General features: G+C 42.9%; 1 protein-coding gene across 8 annotated transcripts in view; it reads right to left on the reverse strand.

The window, feature by feature from the left end:
• tnca (tenascin Ca) overlaps nt 1-13,267 on the reverse strand; it is a 58,816-nt gene that overhangs the window by 11,449 nt on the left and 34,100 nt on the right. For 2 of the 8 annotated variants that reach the window (XM_085280202.1, XM_085280203.1), the window contains 7 exons: nt 12,931-13,194; nt 12,039-12,437; nt 10,811-11,260; nt 9,031-9,306; nt 3,706-4,404; nt 3,328-3,600; nt 166-474 (listed from right to left, as the gene is read on the reverse strand). In XM_085280202.1, the coding sequence (XP_085136328.1) occupies nt 166-474; nt 3,328-3,600; nt 3,706-4,404; nt 9,031-9,306; nt 10,811-11,260; nt 12,039-12,437; nt 12,931-13,194 (2,670 nt within the window). The remainder of the gene's footprint in view (nt 1-165; nt 475-3,327; nt 3,601-3,705; nt 4,405-9,030; nt 9,307-10,810; nt 11,261-12,038; nt 12,438-12,930; nt 13,195-13,267) is intronic. The other 6 variants (XM_085280209.1, XM_085280208.1, XM_085280204.1 and 3 more) reach the window with 5 other exon arrangements.

The raw sequence follows: 13,267 nt of genomic DNA on the forward strand, positions 1-13,267 counted from the left end.
CAGTGATTAGTAAATATCACAGAACTGCACCAGGTTGTGATAGTGAAACTGCAGAGCTGAAATGGTTATAATAGTTATACACGTATACACCCATGGTAGCTTCAACAAAGTCAGACACTGGACTTTGTAGTAAGACAGGAGGGCTTACAGTGCACTGAGTTGTACCTGTCACAGCCACTGCAGTCAGAGGCCGAGAGAGAAGCCCTGACTCTGACACCCCTGTCAGTCGGACCTCATAGCCTATGCCGGTAATGAGGCCCCCGATGTCCAGGTGACTTTGGTTTCCTGGCACAGTGAACTCCTGAGCCTTCAGCAGCCAGCCAGAGTCTGTCACCACTATGTGGAAATGGCTGAAGCCACCACTAGAGGGGGTTAGATTATCCTGCGGTAGCTGATGCTTCACCCCCCACGACACACGGAAGCCATAGGGGGTTATGTTGGAAATGGTCAAGTTTTCCACTTTAGGCAAAGGAGCTGAGAGGAATGTGGGTTTAATTGAATGGGAGGAAGGAGTGTGTGTGGGGGGAGGGGGAAGGGCAGGAGGGGGACGAGACTTCATTAGGAGGATAACGTGTGCAATGGTTGCAAAAGCAAATACAGACACAGTTCTTTTACAAGGTAATAGTTATAGGCCAAAACACACTAAGGGCAAATCTAGCATGCATCATAATTTAGTACTTTGTCCTCACACTATCTAAAGTGGCAAACACAGAAGTGCTAAAAAATGCAGTTCCTTGAATGGCCACTTAAGACTGAGTTAGAGCACGAAACAAATGCAATTTTGGTGTCTTTGTGTATTGGTTTTCTTCATGACAATTGCACGTACGTTGCTCACTTTGACTGGCAGATATGCTGACACAGACGGTTGTAGCCAGCAGCCACTTAAGGCCCCAGTAACACAGTCCTAGAGACTTCTACTGGCAACCAATAGTTGCTGAGGAAAAAAAGAAGTATTCCAGTGCTGTTGGAAGTTGAAGCCCAAATTACATGGGTCTTAGAGAAAAATGCAAATTCCCTAACTGGTTTTCAGTTGGTTGTGGGAGGTGTTATTCCCTATCCCTCAATGCTTAATTGAAAGCCCCCAGTAGCCAAAGCTTCCTTAACTTGACCTGACCCAAACTATAAGGTTTTAAGCCTAATAAAAGTAGAGTAAGTGTCTATATACTGAATCCAAACTGAGAGCTGGTTCCATAGTAAAGTCTGATAGCTGAAGGCTCTGGTTCCGATTTTACTTTTGAAAACTGTGGGGACAATTTTGAGAGCAAAATGCTCTGTTAGGGTTAAAATATGTCAGGGCCTGAATATTCATTATTGTTATTTTGCGCATGACGGGAAGGATTTTAAATTCAGCTCTGAACAGACAGCCAACAAAGAGAAGCTATTATGGGAGAAATATCCTCTCTCCTTCTCGTCCTAATGGGTACTCTCACTGCAGTGGTCAACTGAAGGTTTTTGAAGGAGCTTTTAGAGTGACCTGATTATAATGAACTACAAAAGTCCAGCCTGGAAGTAATAAATGCATGAACTAGCTTTATCACTCTGAGACAGGATGATTCAGAATTTAGCAATATTGTGAAAATGAATGTAGGTAGTCCTCTACATTTGTTTAATGTGCATGCTGAAGGTGCCTCACAGTGTTACTGGAGGCCAAGGTAACGTCATCTAACGCAAATATCTGTTTTAGGAATGACTACAATAACCTCATTTTTATCTGAATTTAAAAGTAGGAAATTAGAGGTCATCCATACCTTTAAGTCTGTAGTTTATATTTAGATAAACCTGGGTGTCATCTGCATAGAAATTAAAATGTATGCAGTGTTTCCTAATAATAGGTATGTAAATGTAATTGGTCCCAGCAAAAAATCCTTTGTGAATAACGTCTTTGTGGGAAGAAGACTAGCCATTTAGTTGAATAAATTGGAGTCTATTTGAGAGATACGAGCTAAATCACTGCAGCATTGTAACTTTAATACCTGCACATGTTTTAAAATATTGCTGGACTGAGGTCTGACAGGACAAGCACAGAGATGAGCCCACTGTCAAAGGCCATAAAAAGATCATTCAAAACCTTTAGTAGCTCTGTTTCTGTGCTATGATGCACTCTAAATCCTGAATGAAACTCTTGAAATAAACCATTGTTTTGCAAATGACCAGTTAACTGTTTGTCAGCTACTCTTACAAGAACTATTTTGAGGCCAAACAAAGATCTTCTAAATTAGTAAGATAATATTTCCTCTCTAACATTAACGTGGCGCGTGGGAGGGCTCCACTTTGAGAGAAGCCACTAAAACCTAATAAAAAACTATATGAGGCTGTCATTTTGAACAACTACATGGATGTTAAACTTGCCTGAAATAACTGTTTTATCTGAACTTTTTATAAATCAGATAAAAAGTCAAAGAAATCAACTTCAAATTCTGAGGACAAGCCAGGTGGATGATTATTAACACATAAAAATGGTTTATAACTTCTCCGGTTAGGGTGGAAAAGGTTAAGAGTTGGGTTTCTAAATTCTGTCTAGCTCTTTGGTTGTTTAATAAGTTGGAGTGAAAGATGGTTAAAAGGTGCATGTATCCATTACAAGCTGTTAGCGTATCCTAAACGATTATCCTTCTTTCTCACTATTTGAATGACCATTATTTTCAAAATGGGCGTAAAATATTCAGAATGGCTTGAAGCCCAAGAAGTTTTAAGTAAAAAGGTTTATTGCACTCATACAGGAAGAGGGCATTGTGCCATTTTCCTATTGAGTCTTGAGGCTTTTTGAAACGTGATGGTTTGCCCTCTGGTGGCCATTAAATAGAATGCAGGTTTAAAGCACTTCCATACTGGTTTCCCTAGTCAGGGGTGTTGAACTCCAGGCCACGAGGGCCGGTGTCCTGCAGGTTTTAGATCTCACCCTGGGTCAACACACCTGAATCAAATGAACAGCTCATTACCAGGCCTCTGGAGAACTACAAGACATGTTGAGGAGGTCGTTTGGCATTTAAATCGGCTGTGTTGGATCAAGGACACATCTAAAACCTGCAGGACACGGCCCCTCGAGGCCTGGAGTTCGACACCACATCTGTTTTAAACTGACTATGAATGTTTCAAGCATCAACAAATACTTGCTGATTATGAGCGTCAGAAAAAAAACCAAAAGCTGCTTGTGATGCATGTCCGCTTTGCTCTTAAGGTGTTTTGGGATTTTGACCTGCATATTGAATTCATTTAATTATTCTGCTAAGTTAAACTGATAAAAGGAGCTAAATTCCTTTTTAGTTTTGGTGGAAAAAAGTATACTTGAAGTATTAGAATAAAAGATATGAGTAAAATACGTAGTACCTGTGACAGCGTGGGCTAACACTGTGGGGGTGTGACGCCCATGAGAAATACCGTATAGTTCAATATCATAGCCTGTAGCATCCATCAGGTTAGTGACTGTAATGTTACGGACATCACCAGGCAATCTGAACTCCAGTGTCTCAGACTGCTGCTCAGAATCACTGACTCGGATAACAAAGCCATCAAAATGACCTGACACAGTGCTCCAGGACAAGCTGAGGTTATGTGGACTCGCAGATGAAGCAGCTATGGGCCCCAACTGTGGGATGTCCTCTGAATAAAAAAAGAACATGGCTTTTCAGTTATGTCGTCCTGCATACATGTACATAACAATGTAGGCGGCATGTCCAGTGTCAAGAAATGCAAGTCATGTGATACCTGTTGTAGCTACAGCAAATAGGGGTTGTGTGTTCTGGCCATCAACACCAGTGGCATACAGCTTTATGTTGTAGCCCGTGCTCGCTTTGAGCCCCGCCATTACTGTGGAGCGCACATCTCCAGGCAGAGCGCGCCCCATTGCCTGCGAGGGCAAAGCAGACTCTCTGACTTCTACTATAAACTTATCAAAAGCCTTCTCTCTTGTCCGCCAAGACAGAGAGAATCTGTCTGAGGTAATGTTAGAAACAACTAGCTTGGACAAATCAGGCTCTTCAGCTACAGGGGAGAGAAAATATAAAATATATGCATTTATTAAAAAAAAGATAACACATGTATTTGTCACTTTAAAACCCAAGTCAACTTTAGAGTGAAGGTAACAACAATTCTCTTGGAGACTAATGATTTGATACACATAAAACCGATTACCTGTCGATGCAACAATACTGACTGCACTCGTTCTGGATCCCTTGTACGTTCCATAGAGGTAGGCTATGTAATCAGTGCTGGGCCTGAGCCCTGTGACATCATAGGACTTTACATCATGGGATATGTTATACTCCTTTGGCTCCATCAGCCAATCAGAATCAATTATCTCCAGGACAAAACCATCAAACTCTCCTTCAGTGCCATTCCAGAGGATTGAAAAGCTCTCTGACGTTAAGTTCATGATATATATTTTGCCAACCACTGGTTGATTCACTAAAGAAAGAAACCATGATTAGATTGTCACCAAGGCATTTATGCAGAAAATGTTATTATTAAATGACAAGTAAATGATTAGAAATTGATCTTTTTCTAGAAAGGAATACATTTAGCGTTACGGGACGCTCACCACCACCAACAGTAACTGTTGACAGTCTGAGAAGCTGTGATTAAATACATGCATGTATTTTTTTTTTTGCATTAAACGCAAAGCAAAAATCCTGCACCACAGTTATTTAAACACAATTAGATTCAGGATTTTTTAAACAGAAACACAATCTTCACAATTCTAACTGTGTGTCACGGTCCTGGGTCTCCTGACCCAGCGTTTTTAGTTCTTTGTGATTTTTGTATTATTGTACTTGTGTGTGATTTATTCTATGGCTTCTAGTTTTGATCCCTTGCCCTTCATGTCTCTCTGTGTCCCCTCTGTTCTGTGTAATTGTGTCTTTGCATGTTTGAGTTTCTTGTTTTCTGTCACTCTGCATTGTGCATTATGTTCTCATGGTTGGTTTTTTGTTACTCTCTCTAGTCTAGTCTCTTGTGTTCCCAGCTGAGTATTTCCCTGTGTATTTTGGTTCTTAGACCTCTGCCTTATGGTTTATGTCTCTGTATTTCTTAGTTGCTGTCTCCACTGTGTCAAGTTCGCGTCTCTGTGTGATACTTCCTGTTTTACTTTGATGGTCCGTGTCTCATGTGAATGCGTCCTGCTTTGCTTGTCTCGTCAGTCCTGATTTCTCCCAGCTGTGCCCTCCTTCTGTGTCTCATTCCCCTCGTTACTTCCCAGTGTATTTAAACCCTGTGTTTCTCTGAGTCAGTGTTGCGTCATCCCTCTTGCTGTGTGGATCTCCCTGTGTGTGTGTCTCTCTGTGAGTTTTCCAAGTTCCCAGTTTAGATTAGTTTGTATGTTTTTTCCCTGCCAGCAAATAAAGCTGAGTTTTGAGTTCACCTCCCTGAGTCTGTGAGTCCTGCACTTTGGGTCCAACTCCTGCCTGCCGCACAGCGATTCATGACAGTACGACGCGACCAGATATGGACCCAGCAGCACTCAACCCACCAGAAGAACTGCGTCTGGACATTATCTACTCCGTGGAAAGACTCCTGCATCTGTGGCTCGAACATGAGGGGAAGGAATTTCGCCGTGCTGTGGAAACCAAACTACAGCGTTTAATCTCTGGTCTTCCCTGGCTACTCAGTGCGCTCCACCCACTCGAACAGGATTTAATCCACAACGAGCTCCACCTTCATCCCCCAGCTGCTACTACCCACCTGCCTGAAGGGCCGGATGTGGAGCCGCTCGGCCCGTCAGAGCCATCATCAAAAAAGAAACGACGATCACGCCGCCAGCGCGCCACCCCACAGCCGGACATTCAGACTTGTACATCGCCGGCTGTGGTGAGTAAGGACTCTTTTTCTGTGTCGAACCGTGGGACTATTCGTTCAGGGGCTGTGTTTTGTGCTACGGATGGTAATGTGAACAGTAACACCTCCGAGTCTGCGTCCTCGTCTGGTCCGGCCTCCGAGTCTGCGTCCTCGTCTGGTCCTGTGCCCACCAGGCCATGGCCAGCACGCCTGAGACTGGGGGGCCGCCGCTGCCTTCCGCGCGGTCGGCCCCCTGAACTGCTCCGTCGTCTCCTTCGCCGCCGCCGCTGCCTTGCGCGCGGTCGGCCCCCTGAACTGCTCCGTCGTCTCCTCCTTCGCCGCCGCCGCTGCCTTGCGCGCGGTCGGCCCCCTGAACTGCTCCGTCGTCTCCTCCTTCGCCGCCGCCGCTGCCTTGCGCGCGGTCGGCCCCCTGAACTGCTCCGTCGTCTCCTCCTTCGCCGCCGCCGCTGCCTTGCGCGCGGTCGGCCCCCTGAACTGCTCCGTCGTCTCCTTCGCCGCCGCCGCTGCCTTGCGCGCGGTCGGCCCCCTGAACTGCTCCGTCGTCTCCTTCGCCGCCGCCGTTGCCTTGCGCGCGGCCGGCCTCCTGAACTGTTTCCGCATCGCCGCCATTGCCTTCCGCACGGTCGGCCCCCTGAACTGCTCTGTGTTTGGGTTGTTTTGGTTGTTTTCTTGGGCGCCGGTGTTTGCCGTGCTCTTCTTTTGTTTTCTGTTCCGAGCCCTCCGTCCTGGCCCCCCGCCGCCCGCCCTGGGTTGTTTTCTGTTTGGTTTTGTCTTTCTGTGTTTGGGCTGTCTGGAGCCAGCCCTTGAGGGGGGGGTACTGTCACGGTCCTGGGTCTCCTGACCCAGCGTTTTTAGTTCTTTGTGATTTTTGTATTATTGTACTTGTGTGTGATTTATTCTATGGCTTCTAGTTTTGATCCCTTGCCCTTCATGTCTCTCTGTGTCCCCTCTGTTCTGTGTAATTGTGTCTTTGCATGTTTGAGTTTCTTGTTTTCTGTCACTCTGCATTGTGCATTATGTTCTCATGGTTGGTTTTTTGTTACTCTCTCTAGTCTAGTCTCTTGTGTTCCCAGCTGAGTATTTCCCTGTGTATTTTGGTTCTTAGACCTCTGCCTTATGGTTTATGTCTCTGTATTTCTTAGTTGCTGTCTCCACTGTGTCAAGTTCGCGTCTCTGTGTGATACTTCCTGTTTTACTTTGATGGTCCGTGTCTCATGTGAATGCGTCCTGCTTTGCTTGTCTCGTCAGTCCTGATTTCTCCCAGCTGTGCCCTCCTGTGTCTCATTCCCCTCGTTACTTCCCAGTGTATTTAAACCCTGTGTTTCTCTGAGTCAGTGTTGCGTCATCCCTCTTGCTGTGTGGATCTCCCTGTGTGTGTCTCTCTGAGTTTTCCAAGTTCCCAGTTTAGATTAGTTTGTATGTTTTTTCCCTGCCAGCAAATAAAGCTGAGTTTTGAGTTCACCTCCCTGAGTCTGTGAGTCCTGCACTTTGGGTCCAACTCCTGCCTGCCGCACAGCGATTCATGACACTGTGGCTGCCACCGCAATAGGTTTGCAATACACAACCATGAGGCAACTGAAGCACAGACTTTTCAAATTTAATTCAAGGGGAACAAGAATGATGAGGTAAATATTAAAAATCCGCCCATATCCTGCATTCCAAAAAAAGCTGGACCACTTCTAAAACTGAAAGCGTATGGAGATACCCGATGATTTCAAACATATAGAAACACAGTGAAGAGAGTATGTACAGCCATGCATGGTTTCTAAAGCTACCAGGCCAGACGTGTTTATTGCTAATGTGACCGAACACAGAAGCAGCTGGACAATTTCTGAAGTATGCAGAGCTTTATTGTCTCCGGTGATTCAGCCAAATGCAGCAAAGCTGATTGGATAGCATTTTACGGAGAATACTATGAAAGCAATTCAACTCAACATTTAAAAAGCACTGCGCATTAAAATGGCTGTGATTTCTCAGCTGTGGCAATGCAGCATTCTTGTTTCACCTTGTAAATTAAAGTTGAAAGTCTGTGTTTGAATTGTATCCCAGTGTGTCCCTTAATATTGCTTGTAGAGCCGTGTTCAAAATTAAGAGAATTGTGTCACTGTAAAAATTTTGGAAACCAAATATACTCTTTTCTTTACCTTGAATATAAGCAACATGTAAAGCCAAGGAGAGAAACTCAAAAGGCCTTCAAAATTACCTGCAAGTTTGAGTTGTTAATCACTGACTTAAATTTGAAAATGTGATTAAGCAGATTTCATGCACATGTAGCATGGTTTGGGCATGTTAATGCTGATCAATTCAAAGCATAACGCGGCATCAAAGCAATTCAAAGCAGATGAGTTAGAGAGCTAGTTAAACTTCATTTACATGTTGCAGGAAATATAGTCCTTACATGCAAGCATGCACTAAAAACAAAATTCAGATGTAAATCGAGGTGATGCTACTGTTAGCTTCGTTTTATGTTATTAGCTTTTTACCTTGATAGTGACAAGAAGATTTAATCATTTGCCACCTAGCAGTCCAAAAGGAAATGACTTGTGTTTACTTTGATGTTCCGTGAAAATAAACTTCATCAGAATCCACAAAACCACCCCAGCGTCATTCACACAAACTGAAAGATGACATGGATACTCACGCATACTGTGAGCGCTTGCACATCGACGGGCAAATGATGGGTCATGGTTAATCAATTATACGCTGAATGAGGGCTGATGAGATGATATGAGATTATCGCACTGTTGCTGTATGACTGGCGGGGGAGGCTGAGAGTTATTGGTTTGCTTTTGCAATCATTGCAGCACATCAGCGCCAGACCGGACCACGATGCAGGGATGGCAGAGGGGGGCTTCATGCACTTTGGGATAAGGGGATCAGTCGGAGGTAAGTCAAGGGGTTTGGGTCAGTGATGAGGCACATGTACGCATCACCCTGCCCTCTCTCAGCTAGACAGAATCAGTGGCTGGAGGGTGAGGAATGGTAAACGGCATGTTGGTTAAGATGAAGCAGTAAAGTGCACTGTGTCCAGGGTGTTGGACATTGAGGCCATAAACAACAATTGCGTTATTATCATGATGTTCTTGTTTCATGCTGCGAGGTGAAGATGCTCCATTGAGAGTGAGACAACAGAGCTATTTATGTGTATGCTTCACAGATGTTGACTTTAGTAGAAATTATTCATGGAAAAGAAGGACAGTTTAGAGGACAAAAGGCTGCAACGCTGCAAGTTGCAGGTACCTGTGGTGGCTTCACTGTACACAGGTTCAAGGAAGGAGCCCTGATACATCCCATACAGGCCAACCATGTAGCTGGTGTTGGGATTCAGCCCAGAGATACCCAGGCTCAAAGCGTCTCCGGACAGAGTGAGGTTCTGGCTCTCTGCAAAATTCTCCAGGTTTGTTACCTCAATCACAAAGCTGTCAAAGTCCCCACTCATGGGGCTCCAGGACGCAGTGAAGCCATCCCATGTTATGTCAGAGATGGTGAGGTTCACCACCATTGGCGTCAGCATCTCTGGTAGATAGACATATCAGACTGGGGTCAGCTGGACAGGAAGATGGATTATGCATTTCATTTTAAGGCGAAAAAAAAAAAGTACATCAGGAGTATGAGGAGCACAGTGGGGGAAAAATCTCAGATTTTGAGATAAAATTGCAAACACTTGAACACATAAAAGTGATGATCACCTCTTTCATTGAATTTTGAGTGTTTTAATCATCCTTGTTACATCTGTGGTGCCATAGCAAATGAATGGGAATACACTCAACCTCCCCCCCCCATTGGCTGAATGACCTACTGAACAACCAACTGTAGGGCCCACTCAACTGAATTTTGTGGTGAAAAATGTTTGTGTTAATTTAAAACAGACCGCTCAATTTTGACCAGGAACACTAAAGTAAGGGGGGTGGGGTGCACAAAACTGGAGGGTTAAATTCTCCCCATCTTCTTGTCCCACCGAAGGGCGGAAAATGTGTAATTGGTTCTGTTTGCTTGTCTTTTGTCTGTCTGCCTGTTTGTTAGTTAGCAGTCTAACATCAACAGTTATCAAGATATTATTTTGAAATTTTGTCAAATGGTGGATACCAATAATAGCTTAAGCACATTTTTGGTGAAGGTCAAGGTCATGCCATATATAAAAAAATCAGTAAAAACTTAATATTATGCAGAATTTTTTAAGGATTGGCTTAAAACTAGTACCTAGATTGGCTAAGCATTTGACCTTGACCTTTACTATTAGCGCCCAAGGACAAAGTTAAAATATTTCAAGAAGCCATATCAAGTAATATATCATATGAACATCACAGGCTGACATCATCATGTTGTAATAAAAACACAATAAAGCATCAAACTTTTAGTATCGTAAGAGTCCTTTGAGGGACTTGTGAAATAAAATAAAAAAATAAAATAAAATTCCTAAATATTGAACAATATTAAACTCTAATCATTTTAATCACAAAATAATTTTTCAAAAAAGTTTTACACTCTTAATTAAAATGTTTGATATTAAAGTATTGAATGTTGTATATTTGATATATTGCAGTATACTGTATATTTACAATATATTTGACATTAGAGTCAAAATTGAATACTAATATTTAATTTTGAGTTCATTATCAGAATTAAATAACATATTCTTAATATAATTTGAAGTATTCTAACTTTTAACAAATTCTACCAACAACATGTTAGAACTTTCCTTCATTTGACATCACTTTTATATTGTTCGTTTAAGTTCAACTAAAAACAACTTTCAAAATTAGAAGTCTCTTTGTTAAATGCACATTAAATCTCAAAATCTCAGATTTTTTGTGGACCTAATACTTTGTTGTGAGGATTTAAAAGTTCAGCAAAAGACAAGATTAGATCAATGAGGATTATCTTTTACAATAAAACATGAAGTATCTGTGGAAAAAGAAATGATTGAACCATTCTGAAATGTTCAGACATAGGAGATAAAAGATATGATGATGATGGATTGAGATGAAGGGCTACAATATGAAATATTTGTTCCATGTACCTGTAGTAGCAAAAACTCTGAGAGGTAAAGATCGCTCCCCTTCCACCAGCCCTTGCAATGTAATATCATAGTGTGTAGCAGGGGACAACCCTTCTATTTCAGCCTTCCTCATATTTCCTGGTACCGTGGTCACACGAGGTTGCGTTGTTGCTGACGGAGCAGTAAGCTCCACCAAAAAGCTATCGAACGCCTCATCGGGCGCGGACCATGCCAGCTTTACACTAGTGGCGGTAACACTGACTGTGAGATCCCCGAGTAGGTCCAAGCCTGAGCTGTCAGGCTCGGCACCGGAGCTTATCCCGCCAGAATCAGAAGTGGAAGTTACTTCATTATTTAGAGTATTGAGGATGTCTGGGTTTTGAACAGCTTCATTATCCGGAACAGACTGTGGGAGCGTTGAGGCATCTTTGATACTCAGCGTAAGCACATCTGGAGATGTGGGCTTGGGTGCTAAGTGAATAAAAGAAGGTTAAAGAATGAATTTCTTATTGGCTCTGCTGGAAACTGTAAAAAGATCATGTGAAGAAAAACAATGGGTTAACATAAAAATATAATAATTCTGCACAAAATGCTGTCCTTAATCTACCTGAATCATGGATATATTATGACGGCTAAATCATCAAGCCATTGCTAAGGCATTAATGACACCTGAAGCAGGGTCATTAACTTTCTGAAGACTCTGCATAGTCCACTGGTGTGAAAGTATACAGTTGTCTTCAAATTAAGTTGAAGCCATGCACAGCCACGTTCTTTCGGCTTTTGTAAAACACAACTCAGGAGTCTTAGTCATGAGACATGCAGGCGACCTGGTTTAATTTGCTATTAGAGAATCACTCATCTCTCTAAACGGGGTTAATGATGGGACAAGGCTTTAATTTAAAAGCTCAGGTACAAGAAGAAACTGGGACAACCAGCTCAGTAGAAAACCAGTGTGCTTGATAGCTTTAATAATCCAGGCTAGACACTGATGCCACTGTGGATTTCTTCTTGCATTTGAACTTTGGGAACCAAAGAATCAAACGAGATGGGTTTTTGTAAAAACAGAGACATTTGTTAGGTTCAAATGGACTCATGCCAAAGGTTATGCAGATGATGGTTTCAGTGGAAAAAAAAGTCTTGTGAAATCTGGGAACAAAGAATCCAGCATGCAAGCCATATCAGTCTGGCCTCTAATCAAAAGCTTCCACTGAAGGAAGAAGCTGAAAAACCCTAAAAGAGAGACTTATACCTGTGATTGCAACAGCTTCAAGTAGCGCAGCTCGTTGGCTACCTGTTATTCCATAAAGTTTTATTAGATATTCTGTCGATGCCGTCAGGCCATGGATTCTAGAGCCATGGGCATCTCCAGGAAGTTGAACCTCTCTCATGTCCCACAATCGCTGAGTGTCTTTATATTCTAGTGCAAAACTATCATAGACACCACGAGCCTTTAGTTTCCATGACAGATCAAATCCATCAGACGTGACACTTGAGACAGTCAGCACTCCAGGCTCATCCTCAGGCTCGGTCCCAGAAAACTGGGACTCGGAGGGGTCTAGATACACAAAGCTAATGACATTGTCCTCCAAGCCTGTAGGAGTCGCTAGCTCACGGTCATCTGAGTCAGCTAAATAAAATGTGAAAGAGGCTACAAGGAAAACAAGAAAATCAAGAAAGCATCGTTTAGTAACAGATGAAATAATAGTTTCTTGGTGCTGGTCGGGAGCAGATTTATTTCCAGCCAGCAAATCTCTACTTGTATTTCTAAACATGTACACAAATGATCATTTTCAAGCTTTCAGTCCTGGTTGCCTTGGTTACAAAGCTGCGATTAGCATTATATATGCAAAAAACGCAGCTGTTACTATAAACCAATCTTAATTAATTTTAAAAAAAGAATAGGAGATGGATCTTTTTACAGTGGAGAGCAACAATCTCAGGTTGTCCAATGAACAGTAAGATAAAAGAGAATTAATGATGCTGACACCCCTGAACTCCAACAGCTGAACCTGTCTGTAGATCCTTTTAACTTTAGCTCCTCGAAGAAATCCTGAAGAACGTAACAGAGCCTTTAACTAAAAATGCATGCGTTCTTATTCATTCTATTCATTTAAACTGTGGAAAAATGGTTCCCTACCCACCTGTGGATGTAGACAGGGAGACGGGTGTGCTCCTTTTGTGCCCCCTCTCTGCAGTCAAGGTAAGGGTGTAGCTCATCCCAGGAGTCAGATTGGGCAAATGATAGGTAGTCGTTGCAGCTGGGAACCCCACCTCCCCAACCTGACCGTCTCTGGAGATGTACACCAGTCTGTATCCACTGATTTTGGCCTGAGGTTTCTGCCACTTGACGCTGAGAGACGTCTCTGTGGATTCAATTTCCTCAAAATCTCTGGGAGGATCGAGGTCTGACAGAAAAATGAGGTAGATAAACAGCTCATTAGTGTCATTTCACCACTCAATTTGTATCAACACATCCTA

This window comes from Mchenga conophoros, linkage group LG7 (genome assembly GCF_057382185.1).
Source record: "Mchenga conophoros isolate Kocher_MC1m ecotype Shallow Benthic linkage group LG7, M_conophoros_male_GT1.1, whole genome shotgun sequence".
Taxonomy (NCBI): domain Eukaryota; kingdom Metazoa; phylum Chordata; class Actinopteri; order Cichliformes; family Cichlidae; genus Mchenga; species Mchenga conophoros.